The sequence below is a fragment of the Macaca thibetana genome, chromosome 10, assembly GCF_024542745.1.
Source record: "Macaca thibetana thibetana isolate TM-01 chromosome 10, ASM2454274v1, whole genome shotgun sequence".
In the NCBI taxonomy this organism is placed as follows: domain Eukaryota; kingdom Metazoa; phylum Chordata; class Mammalia; order Primates; family Cercopithecidae; genus Macaca; species Macaca thibetana.
Window position 1 is genome coordinate 29,921,787 of NC_065587.1, and position 26,638 is coordinate 29,948,424.

Consider the following 26,638-nt stretch of genomic DNA (forward strand, 5'->3'; position numbering starts at 1 on the left):
ATTATAACAGCTTAATTATTTGCCAATGAATAAAATGAAAAAAAAACATTTTGCAAATAGTGTACTCAGTGACCATAAAGGCAATTTTATTTTATATATTTTTTACTTCTGTTCCTGAAGCTCCCCACAGTTACTTATAATTTTCATAGCAGTCAGGCTTGGCTAGGCTTGGCTCCAGTAAAGGAAAATTACAAAAACTGCAGTGGCTTACAAAAATCAATGTCTATTTTTCACTTTTCCACCATTCTCACGTCTGATTGAATTGGCTGTGGCTCTGATTGACTTCGCCTTCATCCCTGGAGGCAGCCTGGTGGAGAAAATTCTATGTGGATGTCGTAGCATAGAGACAATAACATTTGACAAAGTGCAAGCCAATCTTATGTCTTCTGCTCAGAAATTACACATTTTGGCCGGGCACAGTGGCTCACACCTGTAATCCCAGCACTTTGAGAGGTGGAGGCGGGCAGATCACGAGGTCAAGAGATCGAGACAATCCTGCCCAACATGGGGAAACCCTGTCTCTACTAAAAATACAAAAATTAGCCAGGCGTGGTGGCGGGCACCTGTAGTCCCAGCTACTTGGGAGGCTGAGGCAGGAGAATCCCTTGAACCCACGCGGCGGAGGTTGCAGTGAGCCAAGATTGCACCACTGCACTCCCTCCAGCCTGGCGACAGAGCCTGATTCCATCTAAAAAAAAAAAAAAGGTAAAGAAAAAGAAATTGCACATTTTACTTCTTCTCATCCCAGTGGCCAAAACCAGCTATATGATCACCTCTGATGTCTGCAGGGAGAGGGGGTCAATGTGATACTCCCCAGAGAAGAGTGCTGCAGAGACCTAGAGTGCTCCCCTGTCTCCGTTTTACAGGTAATGAAACTGAAACTGGCCTAAAGAAATGTTAAATCGATTGTCCAACTCAGCCCCCTGCAGTAGAACTCTGTGCCGTGGTGGAGCTGTCCTATGTCTGAACTCTCCAATATGGGAGCCATGGAGTGCCTGAGTCCAGGAGGCAGGCAAAATGAAGCTGGTGTGGCTGAGGGATGTTTTTAGTTTATTTAGTATAATTAATTAACTTTGAGATATACATATCAACATGCAGTTTGTGGGGATGGTACTGGATGGTGCAGATCCAAGAATATAAAAATGGAGACAAGGTAAAATTTGCATCCAGTGCTATGGCTAAAGATAGGACATCATTGTTCACTCAGTTCTGAGGCTGTCTTGTCTGCCATCCTCTGTCTATTCTGAAGCGTAAACTCCAAGAGTAGAAGACCTCGTCATACTTTTGTTCACCTTTGTATACCATGCTTGAAAAGTATCCCCTAAGTAAAAAGAGAACCTGTTACGTTTTAGGTGTTTCATGTAAAAATTGGAACTAACAATTGTGCAAGAACTCTGGCCAAAAGTTGCACTCCACACTTTGGTCAGGAGAAGTTGCTGTATATTTGGGTAACAGGTTCTCTGTCCTCATGGTGCTTAGAACGTTGTTTTTCTATCAATATAAACTTTGGGGGTTGTATGCAGCACATTTAACACATGGGGAATTGGAAGTATAGAGAGATAATGCAGGTAGCCTTATGTTTCAGCGGAATGGAATAAGGAGGACTCAAAGCAAAAGGCTACCTAACACCTGAGACCATGTCCTTTTAATCCAATGATTCTCAGATGGGGTAATTCTGTGGTGATATCTCCCCAGGATATTTGACAATATCTGGAGATTATTTTGTCAAGATTTGGGAATTAGTGTGCTATAGGCATCTGATGTGTGGGTCCTAATAATGATTATAAATGTCCGACCATGAACAGAATGGCCCCAATCACACAAGAAATGATTCAGTCTGCAATGGTGAAGTGCCAATGTTCAGAAACCCTGTTTTAAACCATATATTCTTCATGAGGGAATTGCACGGGGATCAGAATATCATCCATCCATGAAGACGAGAAAGAAAAAGTTGTGTATTTTGAAAAGAAAATCGAGAAACTCATACACAGAAAATTTTAATGCAAACATTCAAATGCTCTTTTCGGGGGACAGAAAAGAGCAACCCATGCTAGTGAGGACAGACTGAGGGCAGACCCAGTGCAGGGGTGCTCTGGGAGTTTTCCTCTCACTGCCCCATGGGTCTGCAGCACTGTGAGATTGTAGCTGTCATCATTAGAATGACAGTAGTAGTCAGCCTCATCCCCACTCTGCAGCCCAGAGATGGTCAGGGAGACAGAGCTGGAGGAGCTGTCCCTGGAGCCAGAGAACCTCAGGGACCCCAGAATCTCTTTCATTATCATAGTAGATCACAGCTGTGGGGACACTGCCTGGGTGCTCCTGGTACTAGTTTACCCTAATGCTGTCACTGCTGTGTGTGCAGGAGATGGTGACCCTCTGCCTTGGAGAGCCTGACCAGAGTGTGGCTGAGCCAGCACAAAGTCGGCCAAACAACCTGCAAGGAGGGAGCGACACAGAGATCACTGAGGACAGATCAGAACTAGTTCCCTGAGAGGAGGGAAAGTCATCACCCCAGGTGACATCCAGGAGCCCTCCCTGAATTCCCTGCAGGCAGCCACCTGTGCAGCGAGCAAGGACGGTGAGGAGAAGCACAACCCAGGTCATGGTGGAGATACCCCAGGCTCTGCTTCCTGAGACAGGACTGAGCTAACCAACGCTTCTTAATCTGTCACCCTGACCCTCAGGGTGGGAGGTCTTCATGCAAATCTTTCCCTTTTCTGGAGGCGGTGCAAGCCCCTCTTTTGACCTTAGTCTGAACAGCAGCTGAGAAAAATAAATACTGTCATGGAGGGAGACATTCAGTCTAGGGAGAGCACAGAATCACCTACAGGGGCAGGGGAAAGGGGAGTTCACACCTGAAGAGCTTCAGAGCCCTGAACAGGTGCTTAGGCCACAGCACCCTCTGGTGGATGTGGGAGACACCTGGACCCTGTGTAGACACTGGTGCACAGAGCTCCTGCTGTTCCCACCCTACCTCCTTTACAATTCCAGGCAGTGTCAGGGGAGCCTCCGTTCAGCATCTCATGCTCACTCTACATCTACACCATCATATCTAAGCAGACAAGCCAAGGACCATTACTCTGGTCAAGGCATTCTGAGCTTCTTGTTGTAGGTGGCGATGAACATCTCAGGGGAGAATGGGCTGTATTTGAAGAAAAGGAGGCAAGGGCTCTGCTTTCTCCAGGAGTGTCCACATGGGGTGAGGTTGTGACCTTTCCCGGAAAGTGGGTCCTGCCCTTCAGGCAGGGTGAGAGAGGAACCCCGGGATCAGGGACCAAAGTTCACCATCAGAGAAAGAATCTGAAGGCAGGAGGGCTGGGTAAGGTATGAATCAGAGGACAATCTAAACAGAGTTACTTCTAGATAAGTGACATGAAGATTTGACATAAGACAAGAATGGACGGTCAATGGGAGACGTTGAATTTAAAAGAGGTTTGGAGAGAGAATCCACGTGGCTGGTGATCAGTGGGGTCTCTGGGTAGGGGAGAGAAAAGGGTCTGCATAAATTAGAGGTTTCTCATTTCGTGGACCACTTGGATGGACTGCTCTTGACTTTGGTAGATTTCAAATAGAACCTATTTACAACACGTTGGTAAGAGTTTATTTTCCTATTTCAGAAGGGCAGGCACCAGGCAGTGAAGCAGGTGAACTCATGGCAGTGAAGCTCTCTCACCTATTGTCACAAATACACAGACACACATAGTGGACTCTGTTCACATAATAAGTTGTGGGACTGAATTGCAATGAGAGAGCCACAGATAGCGACGGGAGCTGTAGAAGAGACACAAAGAAAACATTTTTAAGTGATAAAACCCTCATTAAATTATTGAACAATTTTTGCAATTCTTTGTGGAACATACATTTATAAAGAACATGTCATCTTCTGCTGAGTGCCAGGTTACATCATAGTCTGAAGAGTCAGGAGGGGACACTGCTTTCTGGTGTTTTGACACCACTGGTTCTGTTAGGAATGAGGGTGGTGAGCCTGTTTTCTAGCTTTCCAGTTTCCAAGGGTTCCCCCTGGGAGATGGCATCACCCCTGCACCTGCTCAGCTTCCTTTCTGCTGGTTGACTACTTCAAAATTTCCCCTCTAGCCTCTTACACTTCCTCCCACATCCTCCCTCTATTGCCCCTTATTCATCTTGTCAATGACACTACGAGATAACTCTACAACCTTTTCTACCCATCCTAGAATTTTGGAGTCTTGGAAGTGAGGGGCCACAAAATATTCAACATCAGATAACCACATTTCCTTTTTTATTACACCTGGCATTCGCAATGATTTTCTACAATCTTTCATCTATTATAGTGCTCTCGGGTATTTGTGATTTTATTTCATTGATTGATCCTTTATAGAACAACTTCCCATTGAATTTTTTATGTTTATGGAAAGCATTAGATATTAACATAAGAGTCAGAGTTTCTTGAGGAGTGTAAGTTTTCAAATAAAGAAATTATACTTTAATTGTCAGTAAAAGTTTAAAATGGCATACGTCAAATAAACAAATAAGGATGCAAACAAACATACAAAGTCAGGCTCTACTCATCAAACTGTTTCTATGTTGTGCTGGTACATGGGGATCATCTAAATGATGGGTGAAGGTGGGGGTGGAGTTTTCTTTATTGGAAGAGAGGGCAGACACCTGCCTCTGAGCTGCACTCGCATAGCACGCAATATTCTCTCCTGGCTTGTATATTACAAGTGAACGTCCCTGGAGCCATGTGGGGGCAAACAGCACAGCCCTCTGAGGTCCACAATGTAGACTGAGGAGGCCTGAGTCTCTCCTATTCTTCCTGTTCGTCTTTGGGGGATAAAGTCACAGAGGAGAGGCTGTTTCCATTTTGGGTGGGGAAAGAAGACACGACCTGAGTCCCTGCGGTCATAGACTAAGGAAAGCCATGCACCGGTGTTTCCTTGGGTCTAGAGCAGTCAGAACCTGCAAAAGAGCCACAAATACATCGTGTCATTGCCCCCAGTCTCACAACAGAAGGCTCAGCCACTTGCTACCTGAGGAGCCCATCAGTCTCCTTTTCTCTATTTCCAGACCCACGGTACGCCCTGCTGACCACAGAATCACAGCCCTCTGCTTTGTTTATTTAATATCTCACAGCTGAGCACTCCAGGCAGATCAGCCTGCTTCTCATGCATTTCCTCATCCTGAGAAAGGTAGAATGCTGTGGCTGGACTCTTTCTTGCCCAGGGACCCTACCTGTGGAGACACCATAGACTGGAGGAACCCCTCAGTTTGGCCTTTTGTGTCACCCATCCCACACTGGCCGCCTCTTTCAGGAACATCAGTGATCTCACCGTTGTGGGTCATGGTGTTCAATCTCCCATGGGGTCTGCAGACTCTCTGTTCACGCCTCCATAATGCAGCACTTTATTAAATTCTCCTCAAATTATCCGACTTTGAGTATACCAGGTATTTCCTGCAGGACCCCTAATTAATATTTGGAAAAAATACCATATTCATTTTGGTAAATAAATTTCTCATACCATGTAAGAGTCAAAAAACTATGTCAACCCACTTGTTTACTTTGCAATGGGGTTACAGGTGCATGCCACCACACCCGGCTAATTTTTCGCATTTTTAGTAGAGATGCGGTTTTGCCATGTTGGCCGGGCTGGTCTCAAGCTTCTGGCCTCAAGTGACCTGCCTGTTTCAGCCTCCCAAAGTGCTGGGATTACAAGCATGAGTCACCCAGCCTGGCCTGTTTTAAATTATTTTCTTTAACTTTCATATATGTCTCCATCTCTTCCAGAGGCTTCTCGCTAAAATGTATATAACATGCTTCCAGTTTATCTTCAGAATAGCTTATTATATAAACTTGGAAAAATTTGTAGTATGTTTGTATTTTTTTAAATAAATAACATTTCTTTAGCTCTTTGCTTTTTTAGTAGTATTTTATTTTTTGCTTTTTGAACTCATAATAATAATGCTTTTATTTCATTACTTCCAACTAGTTAGTATTTTACCTACTATGTGTGGGTTATAAATTCCCCTTGTGCTTTAACACCTAACTTGTTTTCAATACTTTTCTCAAAGGAAAGACCTTTTCATAAATATTTCCTGGTGTCTCTGTACAGAGTGGACTTGGTGCAAGACGGATGCTCTCCCACTTAATGTATCTTTGTGCTGAGGGTCTTTGTTTAAAATGTGAACTTATTAATACAACCTGCTGTGAGACCGGGGTTCCCCACAATCTCACTGGCATCTTATTTTATTTTTTATTTTAAATTTGCAATATTATCTAACAGCTTTCCCACCCTCAATAGCTGCATACCTCACTCGGAAATAAGTCCACAGTTATCACAGGTCACTCCAAAACCCACATTATTTACCTCTTCCCCTTCTATTTTATCATTCTGGCTCCATTTCTAACACTCTAAACTTTCTGGTTTCTGTATAAGAGGGCTTCTCACTCTTTTCTTGCTCTTTTCTTAAGCTCTTTGCTTTTTGCAAGGCCTGGAAAGCACCCCACACATTGACATGCTTGGCTCATTCCACAATTTTTCCTCCAAAATTGTATTCCCTTCTCCTTATCTCTGTTAAAATTGAATATATTTTGATGCCACATTCATCCACTCCCATTTTGCCACCTGTGAACGGCTTATTTTTGTTCTGTGAACATTTTTATGGAGTTTCCTTTTTCACTGACTTCACTCATGGCAAAGTTGTCTTCTGAATTACAAATAGCAATACTTTGTCCTTGATAATGTTTCCGTATCATTCTGTCTTTTTACCCATTGTGCGCCTATTTGAATAAAAATCTTCACATAATTTCAACCAAATACTTTAAATTTTCTTTTATGATTTGACTTTGATAATTTATCTAAGAAAAAGTTTCTCATTTGAAGTAAAAATTGCATTTCTGTTTTTTCCAACTGAAGACTTTAAACTTTTACTTTTCTCACTTAAATTTTAAATGCTTAAGTTTTATGTTATAAAAGTATAAATTACATATCCTACTTAATTTTATGAACACAGGGAGCCATATTACCAAGATTACATTAAAAAACTATCAAGTTCAAGTACTGTAATTTTTAAGAGAAATATATAAATTGTCAAGATCTCAATCGTGCATGATTTTAATCATTATTTCTTGGTAAAATATCTCAGTATCTGGTATCCCTTCCAGTATTATATTTTTTCACAAATAATCATACAAATTTTTACTTCAATTTTCTCACATAAATGTTAAAGTAGGTTAGACATATTCCTAAAATATTACTGAAATTTTAATTACACTTAATTTGATGGATTTGTCCTAAGACACTGTAATCTTTACAATATTGATTAATATAATCTATGAACATAGTATATATTCATGGGTACTGCTATTTTGTGTTTTTTAACATTATTTATCATTTCTTCCTATATACATTTATTGTGACATCATTTATATACATTTTTTATATTTTTGGTTAATCTACATTATTTGTACTCTACTGTTTAGAATAAAAATAGTTCAGCGGAAAGGTCTCCAACCCACAGCCATGTTCCCAGAGTACTCCTCTGCTAGGGTTTTAGGAGTAAATAGTAAAAGGGAGAGGGACAGGTGAGAAAAGAGAGTTGATCACACCTGAGTTCCTGGTCCAGTAACTGGAGACACATGAGAGACCTGAGGGTGCTGAACCTGCTCACAGGCATTCCCTAGGTCCTTTCTGACAGGGCTGGGTCAGCCTTCCTGTGCCCCCACCATTATCTCTCAGGAATGATTCTGTGCTCTCTACAAGGAGCTCTTGCCTGTGTGGATATGAGCAGGAACAGCATGTTTATTAGGAGTGGCTCAGTCTAAAGCCAGGATGGGATCAAAGGAGGGAGCACTGTTGGATCTTCAGACCCATGGAAGGCCCTCAGATGCTCAGGTGCTAGTGACTAAGGGACAGCAATCACCAGGAAGGGTGGGTTAGAGGAACCAGAAGATGGTTTGTGTCTTATTCTGTCACGGACACATAGCATTGTGTGTATATTGAGCTCCTGGTCATATGTGTGACAGTAATGATAAGCCTTGTTTTACAGCTTGACGCCAGAGATAGAGAGGCCATGTTGCCTGAACAGGAGCCAGGGAATAATGTGGAATTGCTGAAGCCTTAATATTTCCAAGAAGCAGAATGTTAGGGAAAGCATTCGGTAAGAGCAGCACACATCACGGGATCCAAGAATGTTGCAGCTCCTAGAGCAAGAGGTGGTGACCTCCTGCCAGAGACTCTGACTCTGAGGACTGCGGGGCCAACAGACTTTTTCCAGGACCCTGAAGTGAAGGGCATAGAGTCACAGAGGTGGAGAGCTTGAGGGCCAGCCCACAACCCAGCTTGGGCCCCCAAGGAGATAACATTCCCTGTATCTGTGGACCCTTCCCTGAATGCAGATTCGGATACCTGTGCACTGAGAGAGGAGAGCAGGAGGAGAGGGATCATAGTGCAGGTGCCCCAAAGCTCTGCTTCCTGAGCCCATCTTCTGAGACAGAGATGCCTACATCTCTCTTATCTTTTCCATCTGATGGAAGCATGATCCGTTCATTCAAATTATTTTCCACCCCTCCGACTTCCCCACCACCCCTCACTGAGCCATGAATCAGGACTCTCTGCCTTGGAGTTTCTTGGTGGGGATCTTGAGTCTGGTGAACTTTTGATGTGTGGTCCCCAAGCACTTGGGAGCGAAAAACCCTAGGCCCAGGGAATTCTGAGCTGAGGGTCCCACCTGAGGAGCCAGATGCACCATTGGAAGCTGTTTCCTCACCAGGTATCTCAGAGGAAGGGCCACAGCAGCCCCTGGTGGCCCTGGTACACTTTGCACCATGTGCAAGAGGTAATGCCATCCTCCTGCCTGGGGGGGGGGGCCCTGCCCATGGAGGGCACTCCAGTCAGAAAATTATGATGGGCCGCTCATTAGATTGGATGGGCCTTTAATAATGGGCTGGACAAAAGTGCCAGACAAGAGTCTAGGGTCTGCACAGCCACCTTTGCTTATATCCACCCAAGAATCTTCTCAAGAAAGTACACAATTAAACATGGAAATGTAAATAGAACATTTGTGCAACCTCATCTACTCAATGTTGAAATTATTTTAGTGTCTTACTGAAAAAAACACGATTGCCATCATTATTTATATTAAACGATGAGTTTTAAAGTGATTTCCTTAGATATACTGCATACTTGATGATGAGCATTTAACTATGAAGCTATTTCTCATCTTGTGTCAGCATTATAAAAGACTATATTTTAAGATAATTTTTGAAAATATATAAGATAATGTATTTTTATACAGTTTTTCTGCTTCTTACAAATTTCTTATTCATGGTAAATAAAATCAGAATAAGATCTTTTCTCCTTGGTAGATAACCATAGAATGTATATATGTATATGTATATATGTGTATGTAATATAAGATATATTATATATGCATGCATATATTATATATAAGATAAAAATATATAAAATATATATTTATATACACACATAAATTTGAACTTAATGTGTTTTATCCTTTGTGTTACTTCTCGTATTTTTAGAAAAAAATATGTTACCCAACATCTGTATGAGCCATAATCACTATTCTTTTTCCAATTAAAAAGGAAATGGTGCTACTATTTCAACATTAGGGTTGTGTGTGTGTTTTCATTACTTATGAGTGGACATTATTACAATATTAAGATAGTATCCTTCATTTTGTGTTGGTGTCAGGGTGTGTGTATACACACACATTTATAGAATAGATATTTAATACAGGAATGGTGACCACTTGTCTTCAAAATTTATCTTAAATTTTTAAAAAATTATTTGATGAGAAGAATGAGAGGGACTAAGTAAATAACCCTTCACACAAATCCATTTTTTTACCTCACACATTTGTATCTCCCTCCCACTTTGCTGTGAAGCTTCCCACCAGGGATTCTCGCCTGTGATCCCTGACTCCTGCTAGGAAGCCTCACTCCCAGCTACAGACCCTTTCAAGGAAGACAGAACTCAGGCTGCTGACACAGATGAGGATAATAGGGAGACCCCAGGCACAGAATCCTCCTCTCCCCTTCAACTTTCATAGATTACTCCCAACTTGGATAACACCCTACACATTTTCACCCCCGCTGTGACCACAACATCAGGAGACACAAAGCCCTAAGGATGTGTGTCCCCAGTAGTCAAAGTCACAGCACAGAGGACAGCACCACACAGGGGCAAGGGTGCAAGGCCTGCGTCCAGGTGGATGTTTAAGATTCAGCTCTGAACCCCCAACAAGGGCCATTGGTAGGATCCAGGTCTCCACTGGTTTGTCTCTTCATCTCTAGAGCAGAAGTAATTGTAATACCATTCTTGTTAGGAAATTTGGGAGGACTGACAGTGTTATTTATGTATGGCCCCTGGAAAATGACTGCCATGGTATAATTTGTTAAGTGCTGGTGGTTTGACCCATCTGGCTGAATCACATCTTCTATAAAGCTATGATGTGCTCAGTAGGTGTGGACAGGCACATAGCTCTGAGATCCTCCTTAGGGACAGTCTCATCACAGTGCTCTCTCCCTATTGTCACCATCAGCACCTCACTCATGGTCAAGGTTTTCTCTGTGTAGGGTTAGGTGGCCATATATTTCTTCTTAAACCATGGGTGGCTTCAGCTGATGTTGCTACTGAAATTGGTCCTTACTGGTAACATCTTTTAAGCTCAATCTGTACATATATGTTTTTGTATGTATGCCAAAATTCTCTCTCTCTCTCTCTCTCTCTCTCACACACACACACACACACACACACACACACAGAAGGAATTTCAATGTTGTGCTCTGCTGGGATGACTCAACGGGCAAATTATCCGTGACTCATATTTCCCCTATTCATTTCCAGTGTTGATTATAAACATAGCTAGTATTATTACATTCAGAAAGCTGTCTTCTGTAACATCAAGGTGAAATCTACTAAACCTATATAATGTGTGTGCTTTTTGGACATCATTTATTTTAACTGAAAGACATAGGCAAGTTTGGTGGTGGCACTAGAAAGAAAAAAAGATTAATATGAGAGAAATTGAAGAATTCTAGGTGGGTGCTAATTTTTCCTCTGCAGGTCCCATGACTGGATTCTCCTGAGGGTGGGTGGAGGAGGCGGGTTCTCAGTTCTACCCCTCTGTCATCAGACCTTCTGCTCCTTCTGTCTTCCTGACTCATGGGATCCTGCTTTTTCCTCTTGGAGATTTGGAAACATCTCCTTTCGTCTGCATGAGACTCATTGTCTGGGAGCCCAGTCTCCTGAAGTTCTCCTAGCTGAGTGCTCAGGTTCAGTCACTTCGGTGGGGCATTTATAAACAATCTATCCACAGACAACACCTTCAGCATAGACCAGCAAATACAACTCAGCGCTCCTTCTTTTTTTTTCTCCCAGAGATATTAGAATCTGAGGTCAACTCTCCAGGGCCAGAGGAGCCTTCTGGGCACTGCAATGCACTGAGCCCTTCTGCATCTATTTCTGAGGCTCCTTAAGGATTCCAGCTGTGTTTATTTGGCAGATTTAGGTATTGACACTTGCCAAGGACTTGATCTGGGGGCCTCAGCCTAAGCCCAGAGGAGCTGGAGGCTGCAGAGTGCTGGGGGAAGGCTCCAATCAGACACACAGGCAAAAGCAGAAGCCACCTCCTTTTTCTTCCCAGAATGCCCCTCTCCAAGTCACTTAATGAAGGGAACATGTTTAGTTGGTTAATTGCTTGGCTAGATAATTAGATTAAATCTATATTTTCTATGTAATGCTAAATGTTTGTACATTAAACAACATTTATCTTCTACAGGCTATATTTTACATACAACATATATAGAGAAAAGCACCCTAAACAAAGTTACAGTTTAATGAAGGATTTAAAATTTATTGCCAAAGGAAAAAAATTGCATCAAAAGTTCTATCCTGGTGTACTAATTTTTTAAAAAATGAAAATTACTCTTCATGTAACTGTTCTCTGCAGTAATATATGTATTGAATAAAATATTTGTTGTATATTCATGCTTTATTTGCATGAGAGTCATATATTTAAATGTTTGAAAATTACACTCTGAGCCTTTTGAAGGTTATTTAGAAAATGCCCCAGAAGACCTTCTACCCAAACTTTTTACACTGCTGTGCCTGAGGAGTGAAACTTTTCAGCTCAGGGATTTTTTTTCTTGGATCCTGGAGTGACCCAAGAGGCAGTAAAACTTTTCTTTGCTGACCCTGTGTTATCCTAGAACACCCTCCATTGTGACAGTGAGCTGTAGATGAATATTTGGAGTCATTGGATGATTAGTAGAAAATGAGCCATGAAATGGGATGAGAACATGAGACAGGAGACAGTGTAGAAACTGGGAACATAAATGGCTGCAGGTCTGAGAATGTAACATGACATTATTGGGGAGAGGCAGAAATTTCTAGAAGGACACTGAGAATGGGAGTTCAGGGTGTGGGAAATCCAGGAGAGTCCACTCAGGGCTCCAGTAATTGGATTTGTGTCCTGAAGGGGCAGTCACCCACCTGAATCACAGTCAGGCTGACACCGACCCAGATCCCTGTGACCAGGACTCTCAGCAATGACACAGAGGTGACCTGCGGAGCAGTCGTCTTAGAATGGGAGGAGGAAGAGCGCCCATGTGGAGCACATGGACAGAGGAAGAGGAGCAGGTGCTGGCCTCTGAACATGGTCTTCACCTGAGCGGGGGCAGGTGGAGGGCAGGTGCCCAGACAATAGTGGGCAGTGGCCGCTCCTGTAACTCCTTGAACTTCTTTTCCTTTCTTTCCCCTCTGGGATGAGAAGGCCATCACAAGGGTATTTTTTCCCTTATTTCCTGAGACTGCCTGAATTTCAAATTGATGTTTTGCAAATGGGAGTGGCTGTGTCTTGACCTGGTTGCTGAGGAAGGAATATTGGAAAGGTCATGAAGCCAGAAATATAACTTTCTGGGATGGAAATAGCCTGGCCTGTATCCCTTCCCACGTCCCAGCATCCACAGCACAACACTCATCATGAGTTAAGGATGCAGGTGTGGGGCATAGTGACGCACACACTGGGCCACTTAGGCAAACCTTCTGTTGTTTTCCTCTCCTGTCAGGACCACAAATCACCCAGCCATGTGGTTAGCATATGACTAACCCCAGCTGCAGCTCCAGGGACAGGTCTTGCATTAGCCAACCAATGTGACAGTCCACTCCCAGTCACTATGATGGTGTCAGGGGAGACAGTGTGGGTGATCTGGACAAGTTGTCCTGAAGGCCAGGATTCCTGATCAAGTAGGTCAGGGACTCCAGGTCTTAATCATTTTGGAGGGTTTGTATCCAAATGTGATTCCCAGGATGGCAGAGGTGTTTTGTTCCCATGGGAATTCAGCCAGGGGACAGGAAAGTAATAGCGATCCTGACCCTCCGTCTGAAGCCAGAAGTGGTCAAGGATGCCAAGCTGACGAAAGAGAATCAGGCTGAGACCCCTGAAGGTCCCCACTCCAGTCCTAGTTCACAAATTCAGGGTTTCTCCGCAGCCATTGGGGCTAGTTTCCATGGTAACCCTTAACTTCTCTGCTGTCCCCTGTGCAGGAGAAGGTGACCTCAGGATCTGGGCATATCAAGAGCTTCACACAGGGAGATTCACTTGCACAGGTTGAGGAGTTTCTGCTCCCTGATGTCCCACAGATTCCACCACACCACCAAGATTGTTGAAAAGCTCCAATGGGGTAGGAGAGAAGAGAACACAAGTCAATGTTTGTGAGCTCAGGAAAATCCACCCATGGGGTCCTCATGTTCCTGAGTGGAATGAGCTGGAGGGAAGCCACTTTCATGAGACCTACTTCCCTCAACTTCGTAGGCGCTCACTCACCATTTTCCCACCAATGGTGAAGCCTCCATGACACCCTCTCACAGCCCACAAAGAAGTTTTCTGGCCCCAGTTTCATAGTTTCCCCCACACCCAAACCCTTTCTATTCTGACAGTTTAACAGGTAAAAGAACCTGCAAGTGAATCAGGCCAGCTCTATGCCTGGCATTTCTCCCAGGCCTATGACCTCCCTGGCATTTCACACACCAGTGCCTTGTCCCAGGGCACAGGGAGCATCAGGCAGCCCTGACTACAGGCACGTGGCGTGGGAAGGGGAGGTCTCTTCTTTGATTCCTTGAAGAACAGAGTTCATGCTATAGGGGACTGTTCACCTGCTGGCTCGGTGTTTGGGCTCTGAGCAGGATTCGCTCTAGGGAAGGCTTTTTTTTTTTTCTTCTTTCTCTCAAGAGAAAAGATGAGCTTCACAGGCTTTAGTATCAGCACGCGTAGACAAGCAGGCAACATCTCAACATCATCAGGAGGTTTATGTTTTTGTTTTTACTTTTTCTGAGACTTCAGAAACATTGAATGGGAAATTGAGAGTAGAATTGTTTTAAACCAGAGGATGCTTCCAAGTAGATTTTATACATATGAGAAATGTCTTAAAATTGAAAATTGTCACAGAACAAGACCCTAAACAGGCTGAGGATTTTGTCGCACTTCCTCATCTGCCTGTGTCACTGTGTGAATGCCAGTATCCCAGGTCTGACAGTAATAATCAGCCTCATCCTCAGACTGGAGGTTGGAGATGGTGAGGTAGCGCTCAGCCCCGGAGCTGGAGCCTGAGAAGCGATCAGGGATCCCGTCACCCTTGCTGTGGCTGCCATCACTGTTAAGCCTCATTAAGTACCGAGGGGCCTTCCCTTGCTGCTGCTGATGCCATGCGATGGCGTAGCTGCTGTGCCCACTGCTCAGAGTGCAGGTGAGCTTGACCGAGGCTCCCAGGGAGGCAGAGGCAGAGGGCGACTGAGTCAGCACAGGCTGGGAGAGAGACCCTGAAAACAGAGACACTCATTATGGCCTGAAGGAAGGACAAGAGGGAACAACATTTCTGGTATGAGTTTGGGAGGTGGTGTCAGTGAGCTGGGGCATGAGGATGCTGAGGGTCCTCCTGACCTGTGCAGTGAAGGAGGAGAGTGAGGAGGAGGAGGAGGAGTGGGGTCCAGGCCATGGTGCAGACTCCCCAGGGCTCTGCTGAGGCAGCCACACTGCAGGTCTCTCTTATCCACCCTCCAGCATCAAAAGAGAGGGAGGGGTCCTGCATGCAAATGTGCTCCTCTTCCCCTGCCCAATCTTACGTCTCCCTAAGCCTACCTGCAGCCTCTGTGGCTGGGTGTCATTTCTGGGAGGGGTGAGCCTAGGCTAGGCCTTGTCTGAGGCACCGCAGGGACCCAGAGAAGACCCAGCTGCTGGCCCAGTGAGTCCTGAGTACAGACCAAGGTCAGGTGTTTCTTTTCCTGGCTTCCAGCCCCACAGAGCCCTCAGTGACTGGCTGCACAGCTCCCCCTGCTGCCCAGGCCAAAGCCCGTTATGTCTGTGACCAGATACCAGGGGGTCCTGAGAGAGGCTTGTGCCCCCACCAGCACCTGACCACTGCCGATTCCCTGTCCAAGGGCAGGGTGAGACCCCTTCTCACGGCAGCCTCCCACCTCATCTCAGCCTTTAGTTTTCTATTTGGGCCTCCTCTGTGGGAACAAGACACAGAATTCTCTCCATTTTATAAAGAGTCCCCAGGGGAAGGCTGTCTCATATACAAACTATGCATAAAATAAAAAGTACATTTGCTGAGAACAGGGACAGTAGTTCAGCCATGCACCCACTTCCCCATGAACTCATGAAGCCATGCTTCTCTCTCCCTACTTGATTCTTCAGGAGATCACACATAGGGACCAGGGTGAGCACTTGGGAGGATCCTTTAACCTGACTGAGTGCTTCACTGGATGCTCTGGTAACTGGGGAGAGAAACGGGGAAGAACGAGAAGCTACTCGAGGGGATGGAAAAGAGAAGCAGCGGCCTCGGGCATCTTTTGTAGTAAGGGATTAGAGAGGTTCAAGAAAGACGAGGGAATGTGAGTGACAACTTTCAAGGAAAGATAGAAAATGCCCATGGATTTTCTTCTAGAAAGATTTTGGTGATTGTCTGAGGATGTCACAGAAGAGGAGAGAAGTGGAATGAAAGGGAGAGAAACAGGAAAACTGAGGAAATAAGTTGTAAACCAGAGATGGGGAAGAAGAGAGGGTGAGGAAGTCCACACTTTGTAAGCCACACCGGTGCGGAGATTGGGCCGGAGCCAGCAGGGATGGTGGGTCAAGAGGAGATTCGAGGTGTGTTTGCTTTCATTTCTCTTTATTTCTTAAAGAAAGTAGAGCCTCTCCCATAATTTGCATTATGTCCAGCAAATTCACAGAGATGACCAGGAGTGTTTTGTTAGTAACAAGGTGATCTTCCCACCTTCACATCTTGATACTAGTAAACAAGTGGAATTATGTAAAAGCTACAATTTTGCACTAGATGTCATGTTAATAATATTAAGCAGTCCTCGTGTACTTATGGATTTTTAAGACAGAGGATTTCTTACATTAATCTTAAATTACAAGCATATTTATAAGGTTAGAGATATGAGCAAAGATATGATCACACTCATAGAAAAATTGATTGCCAAGATGAAAGAAGTACAATCAAATTCAAAATATTGTGTAATTGATTGTTTGGTGTGTCAGTTTCCTAGAATTGCTGTCACAATGTGTTATACACAGGGGGATTTAAGATAACACAAATGTATTGTCTCACAGTTCTGGAGGCTAGCCTCCCCAAATTCATAGTAATGGCCATGATCCCTCATACACCTGAGGGGAGATCCTTCTTCCGTCTTCCTAGCTGATGGTGATTTGCCAATAATCTTTAGTGTTCCTTGTCCTGCAGCTGTGTAAGTTCAATCTCTGCCTTCGTCTTCACGTGACATTCTCTGTGCATCTTCCAACCTCCTCACTACCATCATCTTATAAGGACACCAGGCACATTGAATCAGGAGGCCACCTGACTCTAGGATAGCTTCATCCTAATAATTATACAAGCAATAACACTATTTTCAAAATAAGGTCACATTCAGAAGTACTAAGGGTTAGACCTTCAACATATTTTCCCAGGTGAATATTTTTTACATGACATTAGAGAAGAGAGTCCCTCCTAAAAATTTTATAGTTTTTAATACTTAAAAATATGAAATGCACTTGTATTAAATTAGAACATAAAATAAACTTTATTAATATACAAAAGCGAGTTTCCTCCCTTTGCTTTTAATTGGCAAAAACCAGCAGCAACAAAATCTTTGGAGATGCTTCTTTCTGGATGAAATGTGTTTGGCCTTAGTCTTTAGAGTTGATCCAACGATTACTGTTCTTTTTGGGATGTAAAATAACTAAATTCTTCTTTTTGGGAGCCCACGTCTCCCAAATCATTCACAAATATTTTCCACTCTAAAATTCAAACAGATACAGGAATCAATTTACACCTTCCACCCACCTTTCTCTCTATGGATAGTTAAAATTTAGGTGTCCCTGAGATCTCAGGTGTCTGGCCATGTGATCCTGATATCCCACGTTTGTTTGTACCCAGGATCAGCCAAAAGCTCGTTCATGTCCTGTTTCCCCATCTGGGTCTCTCACTGTGCTAAGGACCACTGTGGTGTAGCCTGCAGTATACTCAGCCTCATCCTCAGGCTGGGCCCCTGAGGGGTCAGGGCAGCTTTTCTCCCAGGAGGGAGCCTGAGACTCAAGTGGGCATCCAGGGGTGTTTGTTATCTGTGTTATACATCAGTGTCCTGAGGGCTTATTCAAGATCCAGTATGGATCCAGTGTGGTTAGTGACCTTTGATGACAGCCATGGTGCAGGAGCCACACATGAGAATGACTGTCTCTCTTTGGGACACAGTCAGTGGGGGCTCCTGAGTCACCACAGCCTGAGAACTGAACCAAGAAACAAAAAAAGGTACATGTTAGGAATGAGGAAGAGAAGCAGAGGGATCCCTCCAAAGGCCTGTCTGAAATCTCCATGAACCCAGGCAGAGAGTGAGGAGAAAGCGGAGGTGGAGGAGAAGCATCCAGGCCATGGTGTGGGCTTTCCAAAGATCCCCAGGACCCTCAGCCACTGCTGGACTCTTGGACTGTTCCTCTAACTCTTCATCAGCTCCCTGGGTGAAGATGTGTGATTGGATGAGGCATTACGCAAATATGGATTCTTTACCAAAACCACCAGCTCCATGGGTTCTGAGTGCTCAGCCAGGGAGCAGTCGCTCTGTCGGGGAGTCTGGGCTGTTGGGAGCTCTGAATTTGCCCTTTGGTAGAAAGCACCTTCCCTAACCCCCAACTCAGGCCAGTGAGTATGGGCCCAGGAGCCATAAATGAGAGCCCTGGGAGTTCATTTCCGGCCTTGCTCACCTCTGAGAAGATCCACAGCGCCCCCTGCTGGGCTGAGGTGACTATTGTTTGTACCTCTCTACGGTAAATAATTCCTCTAATGCTTGAATTTTAATTTCACTGTTACCTGTTCCAGAGTCCCTCCAAACTATTGTTTCTAATTCCATTTATTGCATTTTTCAGTTCTCTAATTTTAATTTGGTTTGTTTTTATGACTTCTTTTTCTTTTCTGGGATTTGCTTCTCTTCCACTCGTTTCAAGAATGTTCCTTGTGACCCAAGTTAACCTATGGGTCACATAGGTAACATACCTGGACATGTACCCCTGAGCCTAAAATAAAACTTCAAAAAATAATGTCTAAAATTGCTCACTGAAGGGACTGTGTAATTGCTGCTTAAATAATCTCAGTTACATAACGTCAGCTCCTATATTGTTTCAGTACTGGTGTCCGTCAATTGTCTTTTCTTATTTAAGTTGTGTTCTTCTGGTTCTTCACATGGAAAGTTAATTTTTTACTGTATCCTAGGTATTCTGGATATTATATTATAAGACTTTCTAGAGTTTTGTCAATAGATCTGAAATAGTACTTGCTTTTGTTTTATTGGGTTTTTTCCTTTTTTTTTTACTTTGTCAGTATCAGGAGAAATGAGATAATTTCCCTTTGTATGTATTTAATTTCAAATTCAAATATTTTAATTTCAGATTAAAATATTGGAAATGAATTATCCTGTAGCCTGCTTTCCATCTGCTTAAATGTTTCTGAAGCTTCATATCTCTGTCTCCTCTACCTTAGTCTTTTTAATTGAAGTTCACCAAATATGCCACAGTGTTACCTATCACTTAGGTAGGAGGAAGTGCACCTTTAATCCAAAATGACTGCCATGGTTGATAGAAAAAGTGCTTGTGGTGATCCACTGGGGGCCTGAAGAACAAATGACCTGAGTCTACAGTAGCTGGAAACCAGCCTTCAGAAACAAAAACTGTGTGTTGGAAGCACAGGACTGAGGCTTGATCCAAGGTGTTAAAGTCTAGCTTTTCACCTGTATTTGTCCCTGTACTGACGTTGTAGATGCCACTGATCATGTAAAACTGGACCTCATTTTTGTTCTGTCCCCCATTATAATCAGGGTGTTTTTTTCTTTATGCAGGAACCCAGGCGTCCCAGGACCTGATTGCTTGTGTCTACCATTGACCCCAAAGACATTCACAGATGTTCTGTTGGACCCAGCTGTCATGAGATGCCCAGATGACAGCCCCAATTTTGGAGCCATAGGTGAATGTCACTGTCCCTCTAGGAGGTGTGGACAGTGAAAGTTCCTGTGTCACCACAACCTGGGAAGTGACTCCTGAACCCAGAGAAAGAAAAAAGGTATCATCAGGACAGGAGACAAAACCCTAGAGAATATAGACACCTAGTAGTTTCTAAGTAATTTTTTTAACTATTAAAAAAAAATAATTGAGCAAATAAAGAAAAAACATACAAATATCTACCTTCCTAATTTGTGAATTAAAAACAAAATAAAATATGATTTCAATGTTCTCTGTTTCTTTGGACTATAGTCACTATCCAAATTCTCAGCCAGAAACACAAGAGTCAGCCTAGAAGCATCTATATCGTTCATGCACAAAGTCCAAGCCCTCTTCATGTCTAATGTATCCTGTGACATAAATATATCACAAAGCTGCTTTCTGCTCTTCATCTCCACTCTAACTAACCTAGACCCATGCACCACCATCTCGCCAGGATGGCACCAGCACCCCCAGCCTCTTTCCCTGTCCCGGATCTTCTCCATTTCATTCTCATTGCAGCTGGAGAGTCACTGACCAAAGGCCCATGTGAGCTTGTCCCTGCCACCTCACAGTCCTTCAGTGACTCTGTGTGCCTTTCTCAGGGGGTCATCATGCTGATCTGCCTCAGCCTGCCTCTCAAGCTCACAGTCTCCCTTCAGGAAGCTCCTCCTGGCCCCTTCCCTGATCCAGTGACCTTAGGTTCAGGTCAAAGTCACTTTTCTCATTGACTGGAATGACCAATGTCTCCCCTGTAGATTCTCACTTCTGATGAGATGTTCCGACCCTCCCCCTCCACCTACCTCACTCCTGCTCATTCTGAAAGTCTCACAGGAGACTCCACTCTTGTGGATTAGCCCTGTTTGACCAAATTCGCACCCACCCTCACTCCCACACCCACAGGAACCCTCCCCCACATGGGTCTCCTGTTCTTTATCTCTTCCCTCTCAGCTCCTGTTCAGTGACCGATGACAGCATGCAAAGACAGAGTCATTAAGGCACAGTTGTTAAAGCTTTGGTTTTTTTTTTTTAGTTAGGAAAATATTTATAATTCTGCCAGATGAAAACTCACTCGTACAACATCTTAGGCCTCTAAAGCTTGGCTACACCAAAACCCTCCTACTCAGAACAGCCCACAGCGCCATCTGCTGGGCCCACAGCCACAATCCCTCCAGGGCCTGTGACCCGCCTGAGGAATGTGGGTGCTGAGCACCTTGGATCACCCTGGTTAGGGGTCCTGGAATATTGGACCACACAGAAACAGAAGACACCCTTCTATCTTCTCCAGGAGGGACTTCATAGATGCCTTGGGATTACTTGGTTTGGAAGAAGAAGGGTTCTTGAAGTGATAAGAAAGATTTCACAACAAATGTAAGTTACTTAAACAGAACGGCTCATTCGACTCTTTGGGAAGAGGTTAAGGCTTGAGGTAAAAGGCACTTGAACCTAAATGTGCACCCAAACCACTGGCTCTTTAGAAGCTGACAATGTGCCATGAAAAGGACAGAGGAGTCCAGGTGGGAAGAGGACATTCCCCACTAGAGTCCACCTCACCCTTCATGCACAACTTTCTCAAACACCTCAGAATTCCCAACATGGTGCACTTTTGGGGTCACCTTTTCTGACAGCTGCCCACTTTGCCCATATATTTAGGCCTGAATAGTGGCCAGCGGGAGGCTATTTTGGGGGTGGAGTTTGCATTTGTGGTCAAGTTCTCATGTACGTGCTGCCCTCACAAATCCCAGACTACTCTAGCCTCCAGGGCTTTGCACCTGCTGTTCCCTCTGCCTGGAATGCCCCCACCCCTCCCATCCCAGCTCAGCTCACTCCACTGCTTCTCTCCATAGCTTTTATTTTCATTTCTTTGTTTTCACATAGAAATCAACACATATACATATTACGCATTTGTATTTCCCCTGTGTGGGTTGTCGATTTCTTTCATTTGGGTTAGTTTGTTGGGATGGCGGTTGTTGCCCATTTGGAAATGTTTCCTATGAATCCTCGGTGATACCTTTTCACTGAGTAACTGTGATTTCCTATTCTGTTACTGCTCTGATAAGTTGTCCACAAATTTCTTCCCTATGTGTTTATTAATATTTATTAGTCTGATATTTTTCTGTAATTTTTACAGTTTATTTAAACATAAACCCCTACTTTTGGTTTAAAAACTATCATATACATACTTTTAGAATCCAATAATTATTTTTCTCTTCAGCTCTTTTTAAATTATACTTTGTTTTCATAGCAGTTTTAGGTGTAAAGAAAAAACTGAGCAGTAGGTACAGAGCTCCCATACATTTCCCCCATCCCACCCTTCCAGAGACTCCCTGTTTTCACATAATGCATCCATTTGTACACTTGATAAAATTGTGTAATCCAGTATTAATAGATAAATGTTGATAATTTATCAATAACCATGGCTTTTAGCTTATGTTGAGGCTCACTCTCTGTGCTGCACAGTCCTATGGTTTCTGCGTCCTGTGGCCCAGGCTGGTCTCAAACTCCTGACCTCAAGGGATCTGCCCTCCTTGGTCTCCCAAAGTGCTGGAATTACAGGCATGAGCCACCGCTCCCAGCCAATTTTTTAATCTCTAATCAAATAATTTTTGTCTCTGAAAACATGATGATAAAGTATATAATAGCAATCTAAAAGTTGAACTGAATAAAAAGTTAGAACATTTTGAGATCTACTGGTTTGAAGAAAATTAGGTGTTGGTTGAAGATGTAACAGCAAAAGTCACCTCGTGACCTCGGCTTCATCAGAGCCACCAGCAGGGTGAAGGTGCCAGGCTGGGAGAGTGGAGAGAGGGTTTTTTTCTCACTTCCCTGTGGGTCTGGAGCACTGTGTAAGCATTAATGCTGTCATGGCGTATCTTACAATAATAGTCAGCCTCATCCTCAGGCTGCAGCCCAGAGACGTGCAGAATCCCTGAGTTAGTTGAGGCATCTTTGGATCCAGAGAAGCGGCCGGGGACTCCAGAGCCCTGGTGCTTACTTGACTCTGAGTAGTAGCTCAGGAGATACCAGGGATTGCTCCCTGGCTTCTGCTGGTACCAGTATACAATTTTTCCACCAACACTGATGCCACTGCTCAGGGTGCAGGTGAGTCTGGCTAATGCTTCCAGGGATGCAGAGAGGGAGGGTGGCTGAGTCAGCACTGACTGGGAGAGAGAACCTGCAAACACAGACACACTTGGATGATGGAGCTGTTAAGTGTTAAGCTCCCTGGGACTCAAAGCCAGAGATGCTGACACAGGTTGGGGGCTGCCCTAGGTCCCGGAAAACTGACTCACCTGTGCAGTGGGAGAGAAGCACAAGGGAGAAGAGATGTCCAGACCATGGTGGACACAGCTGACACGCCAGTCTCAGCTCTGTCACCTGAGGCTGCTTTTATCTTCTTCACTGGCCTGACAGAGGAGGGGCTGTTCCCACACATTTGTTTGTCTTCCTGGTGACCTCGGCCCCACCCCGAGAAGCAACTGCAGTCTGAGCTCGCTTCTTGGTACGGAAAGGACTAACGTGTAAGCCTCAGAGTTGGCCCCATGGGAAGGACCAGGGAGGAAGCAGCTGCTGGGACCTTCCACAGTTCTGTGGGCAGAAGACGTTGCCCTGAGGAGTCTGGTGGGTGGCACAGCTGTGGGTTCCCTCTGTGCAGACCCTGAGACAGGCCCACAGTGCCCCCTGCTGCTCACTGGTTAGACTGCAGTCTCTCAGTGGCAATTGTGAGTGGAGTCACCTGAGAGCCTGGTCCCTGTAGGTCCACAGCATCCATGGGTCACACACTCACTCTGTCCTGAGTTACTGATATTAATAAAGAGTTTTTCTATAAGGACTTCCGAGTTACTAGAAGAAGGGCATGTAAGGAATACGAGGACCATCCAATGTGAGGAGGCTGCAGTGAGGGGAGAATGCAGAAGGCTCTGGGAGCAGAGGCCTGAGCAGCTCCTTCCACAGGGAATGGATTGGTTCATTATCTGGGGTTGTAAACAGGAGACAGGATGGATGAAACAGATGCTTTAGAAAGGCATCTTCGATGCCACGTTCAACAAAGAGCCTGAAGGCAGCAGAGCGGGTGAGGATGTGTCAGGAGGGCTGAGGGCTGGTCCCTGGGAGCTGGAGGAGGCTCAGGAGGAAGAACCCACGGGTGACTGTGGCCCTTGACACAAAGTGAGGGAGGAGTGGGGATGAGGCTGATGGTTGCAGTTGCGTTGATTGGGTGGTTTTTGTCTTCATTTGCTGTTATTGCAGGATGAGAGAGAGCGAGGGAGAGAGAGCGCAATATGAAGAGAAGCAAATTTGTTTTATATTCTTTTTGTAAAATCAAGGTCTGAAGGACACAGACATGTTTTAGTCCACTTGAGAGAGAAGCAGCAGGAGAGGGGCCCAGGCCATGGTCAACACAGTCCTCCTGAGGTCCTGAGTGGGAGTGGGCTGCCTCAGGCCTCTTATTCCCTCCACTGACCTCACAGAGGAGGAGTTATGGATGCAAATGTGCCCCCCACATTGCCTGCCTCTACCTCACCCTATGTATTTATTCAAGTCCTAGGGTCTGTTGGAGGGGGGAGTCTGGCAGGCCAGACCTGGGAGGAAGTGGGTGCTGGGACCACGCCCAGGGAGGATGCAGCTGCTGAGTCAGGCTCAGTGAGGGCAGGGTCCACTGCCCAACCCTGGGGAATTTGTGGGGTGGGAGGGGTTGGCACAGCTGTGGCTGCCCACTGGGCAGACCTACAGTGTCCCCTGCTGCTCTCTGTCCAGACTTCATTCTCTCAGTGGAAATCATATATGTGGTGTTAGTCTGGGAGCCTGGCGAGTATCAGTCTAGAGGCATTTATGGGCCATGCCCCGGTCAAGCCCCTGATTACTGATATGAACAAACAGACTTTTTCAGTAAGTTTTTCTTGGATTACTAGAAGGACATGTGCAAACTATCACCCCCATCCAATGAAAGGAGACTGTGGGAAGTTGGGAATGCAGAGGGCTCTGGGAGCAAAGCCCTGAGCAGCTCATTCCACAGGGACCAGAGAAGGAGGCGACTGTGACTTGGATCTCACTGGGATGTGGGGTCCTGCTCTGGGACTAGCAGTCACACAACATTATAAGGGAGAGATAGGACTTTGGAAATGAAGACACATTTTAAATGCCAGATTGGATTAAAATGCCCTCACCTGACTTGCCACTCACACTTCACTTGTTCAGTCCTCTCATCGGTGATGTATTCTGTCATCCCCTTAGCATGTCATGGCACGTCTCTGTGCTTCAGAGTGAGGGGCTTGGCTTGATTCACTATGGGAGGTTGTTTCAGGTTGTGAACTGGGGGCAGAATAGATGAAACTGACACTTTAGAAGGACATCTTTTGGTGTCAGGTTCAACAAAGAGGTTGTCAGGAGCTTGGCTGAAGGCAGCCAAGCCGGAGAAGGGGTGTCAGGAGGGGTGATGGCTGATCCCAGGGATCTGGAAGAGGAAGGAAGTGAGAGATGCCAGGGGAAAAAAGCCATGGGATGACTGTGTCCCTGGATGGAGCATAAGAGAGAGAGAGGCATGAAGCTGAGTGTTGTGGATGGATTGTTTTATCATCATTAACCCGCACGCAGGATGAGAGAGAGACAGAGAGCTTCTCCTGGGAGCTGGTGGGCCAGGCCACACTGTCCACCTAACTCTTCTGCTTTTGCCAGTGCAGGAGGAGGGGACTGTTACTTCCAGATGGTGGGGCTGGCTGAGTGAGCACAGACTTCGGGCAGGACCCTGGAAGGGAACATGGGGGCACACGGCTCCTGGCACAGAGCCTGGCACAGGAAGGCACAGTCACTCTTTTATGATGATGACTGAAGGGCATTGGCGCATCCCTGCTTTGACACTCCTGCTTTTTGAAAAAAGAAAAGCCCCTGCAGGGCAATTGACCAGCAGGGAGAGAGACATAGACCTGTGAGCACAGGGCAGGGTCCACCCGCAGTTGGCAAGAGCAGGGAAGAAAGCCTGCAGGAGCCCCAGGAGCCTGTGTCTGGGTCTTGTTTCAGGACAGTGAGGAGGAGGAGACCCAGGGAAGGATGGAGACACCCATAACCCTGATCCTTAGGACCCAAGCAGAGCTGCTTCAAATCCCTTACACACATTTATATCCCAAGGAGAGATGAAGACCTGAGATGGGCATTTATATGTGTAGTATTAGGTGGACCACATTACACAGACACATGGGTAGCATTAGGTAGGCCAAAATAGTGATCACCATTGCTGTAAGACAAACCCACACTGTTTCTGAGACAGGTCAATGCAGCTATTGGAAATAACCCTTGATTATGTAGAAAAGGATCTTGGGTTCTCCACACAAAAATGAAAGACGCAGGTTCCATTTCTAACCTTTGGAAAGACAATCAGGGACCCTCATATCACACTGGTGCCCACTCCTGTAAAGAGCCTTCTGAGTCCTCATTCTCCAACAGATAACAGGTCACAGTGTCCTTCCCTGGGGTGAAGAACAACCAGAACCATGTCACCCCAGGTGCACAGTGCAGGTGACAGCACAATATCGGCTCAGCAGCACCCAGTGCCAGGCCTGTTGCACCCACACTCTGCCCATCAGCCTCAGAGATGTGTGTTCTGCTCCTGGTCTGTGCTCTTCTGACTAAAGCTTTCCTCCCTTGGCTGACCTTGGTCACTCAAAATGACACCTGTGTTCCTGGATTTGGAAGGCGCCTTCCTACTCACCCCTTTCTTAAATACAGTTAGATCCCATAGCAGTTGAGAAGGATTTTCCCAGGGCTGTTATTTCATTGATGTTTTCTGTTACATTTTCCATTTCTTTGTTGAGATATTTTTATCTCCTCATTCCCTGCAAACCTATTTTTCCTGGAAGACCTTACAATGATTCCTTAGATAACTTTGGGAAGAATTGTTATTATAAAAATTTTAATCACATTGAGTTTTCCAACTACAAACAAGGAATATCAGTTATTTTAAGGTTTTTTAATAATGAGTCTTGCATTATTTTATAGTTTTCAGTTTAAGATTTTCCATTTTTAATATTTACCCTTAAATACGTTATACTGAAGTTATTATAAATTGTATTCTTTTTATTTCAAAATATGTGATGGTGTATTGCTAATATAGAGTGTCCGG

At 44.8% G+C, this 26,638-nt stretch overlaps 2 gene segments (V, D, J or C); both read right to left on the reverse strand.

Annotated features, from left to right (window-relative positions):
* Positions 1-761: 761 nt before the first annotated feature.
* Positions 762-15,048, reverse strand: LOC126964071 (immunoglobulin lambda variable 4-69-like). The segment is given in 5 exon segments: positions 762-782; positions 2,112-2,189; positions 12,492-12,665; positions 14,482-14,816; positions 14,938-15,048. Coding segments are annotated over 5 exon segments (663 nt in total).
* A 6,428-nt stretch (positions 15,049-21,476) lies between these two features.
* On the reverse strand, positions 21,477-24,748 carry LOC126964072 (immunoglobulin lambda variable 5-39-like). The segment is given in 4 exon segments: positions 21,477-22,699; positions 22,818-22,908; positions 22,992-23,112; positions 24,690-24,748. Coding segments are annotated over 4 exon segments (687 nt in total).
* Between the last annotated feature and the right edge of the window lie 1,890 nt (positions 24,749-26,638).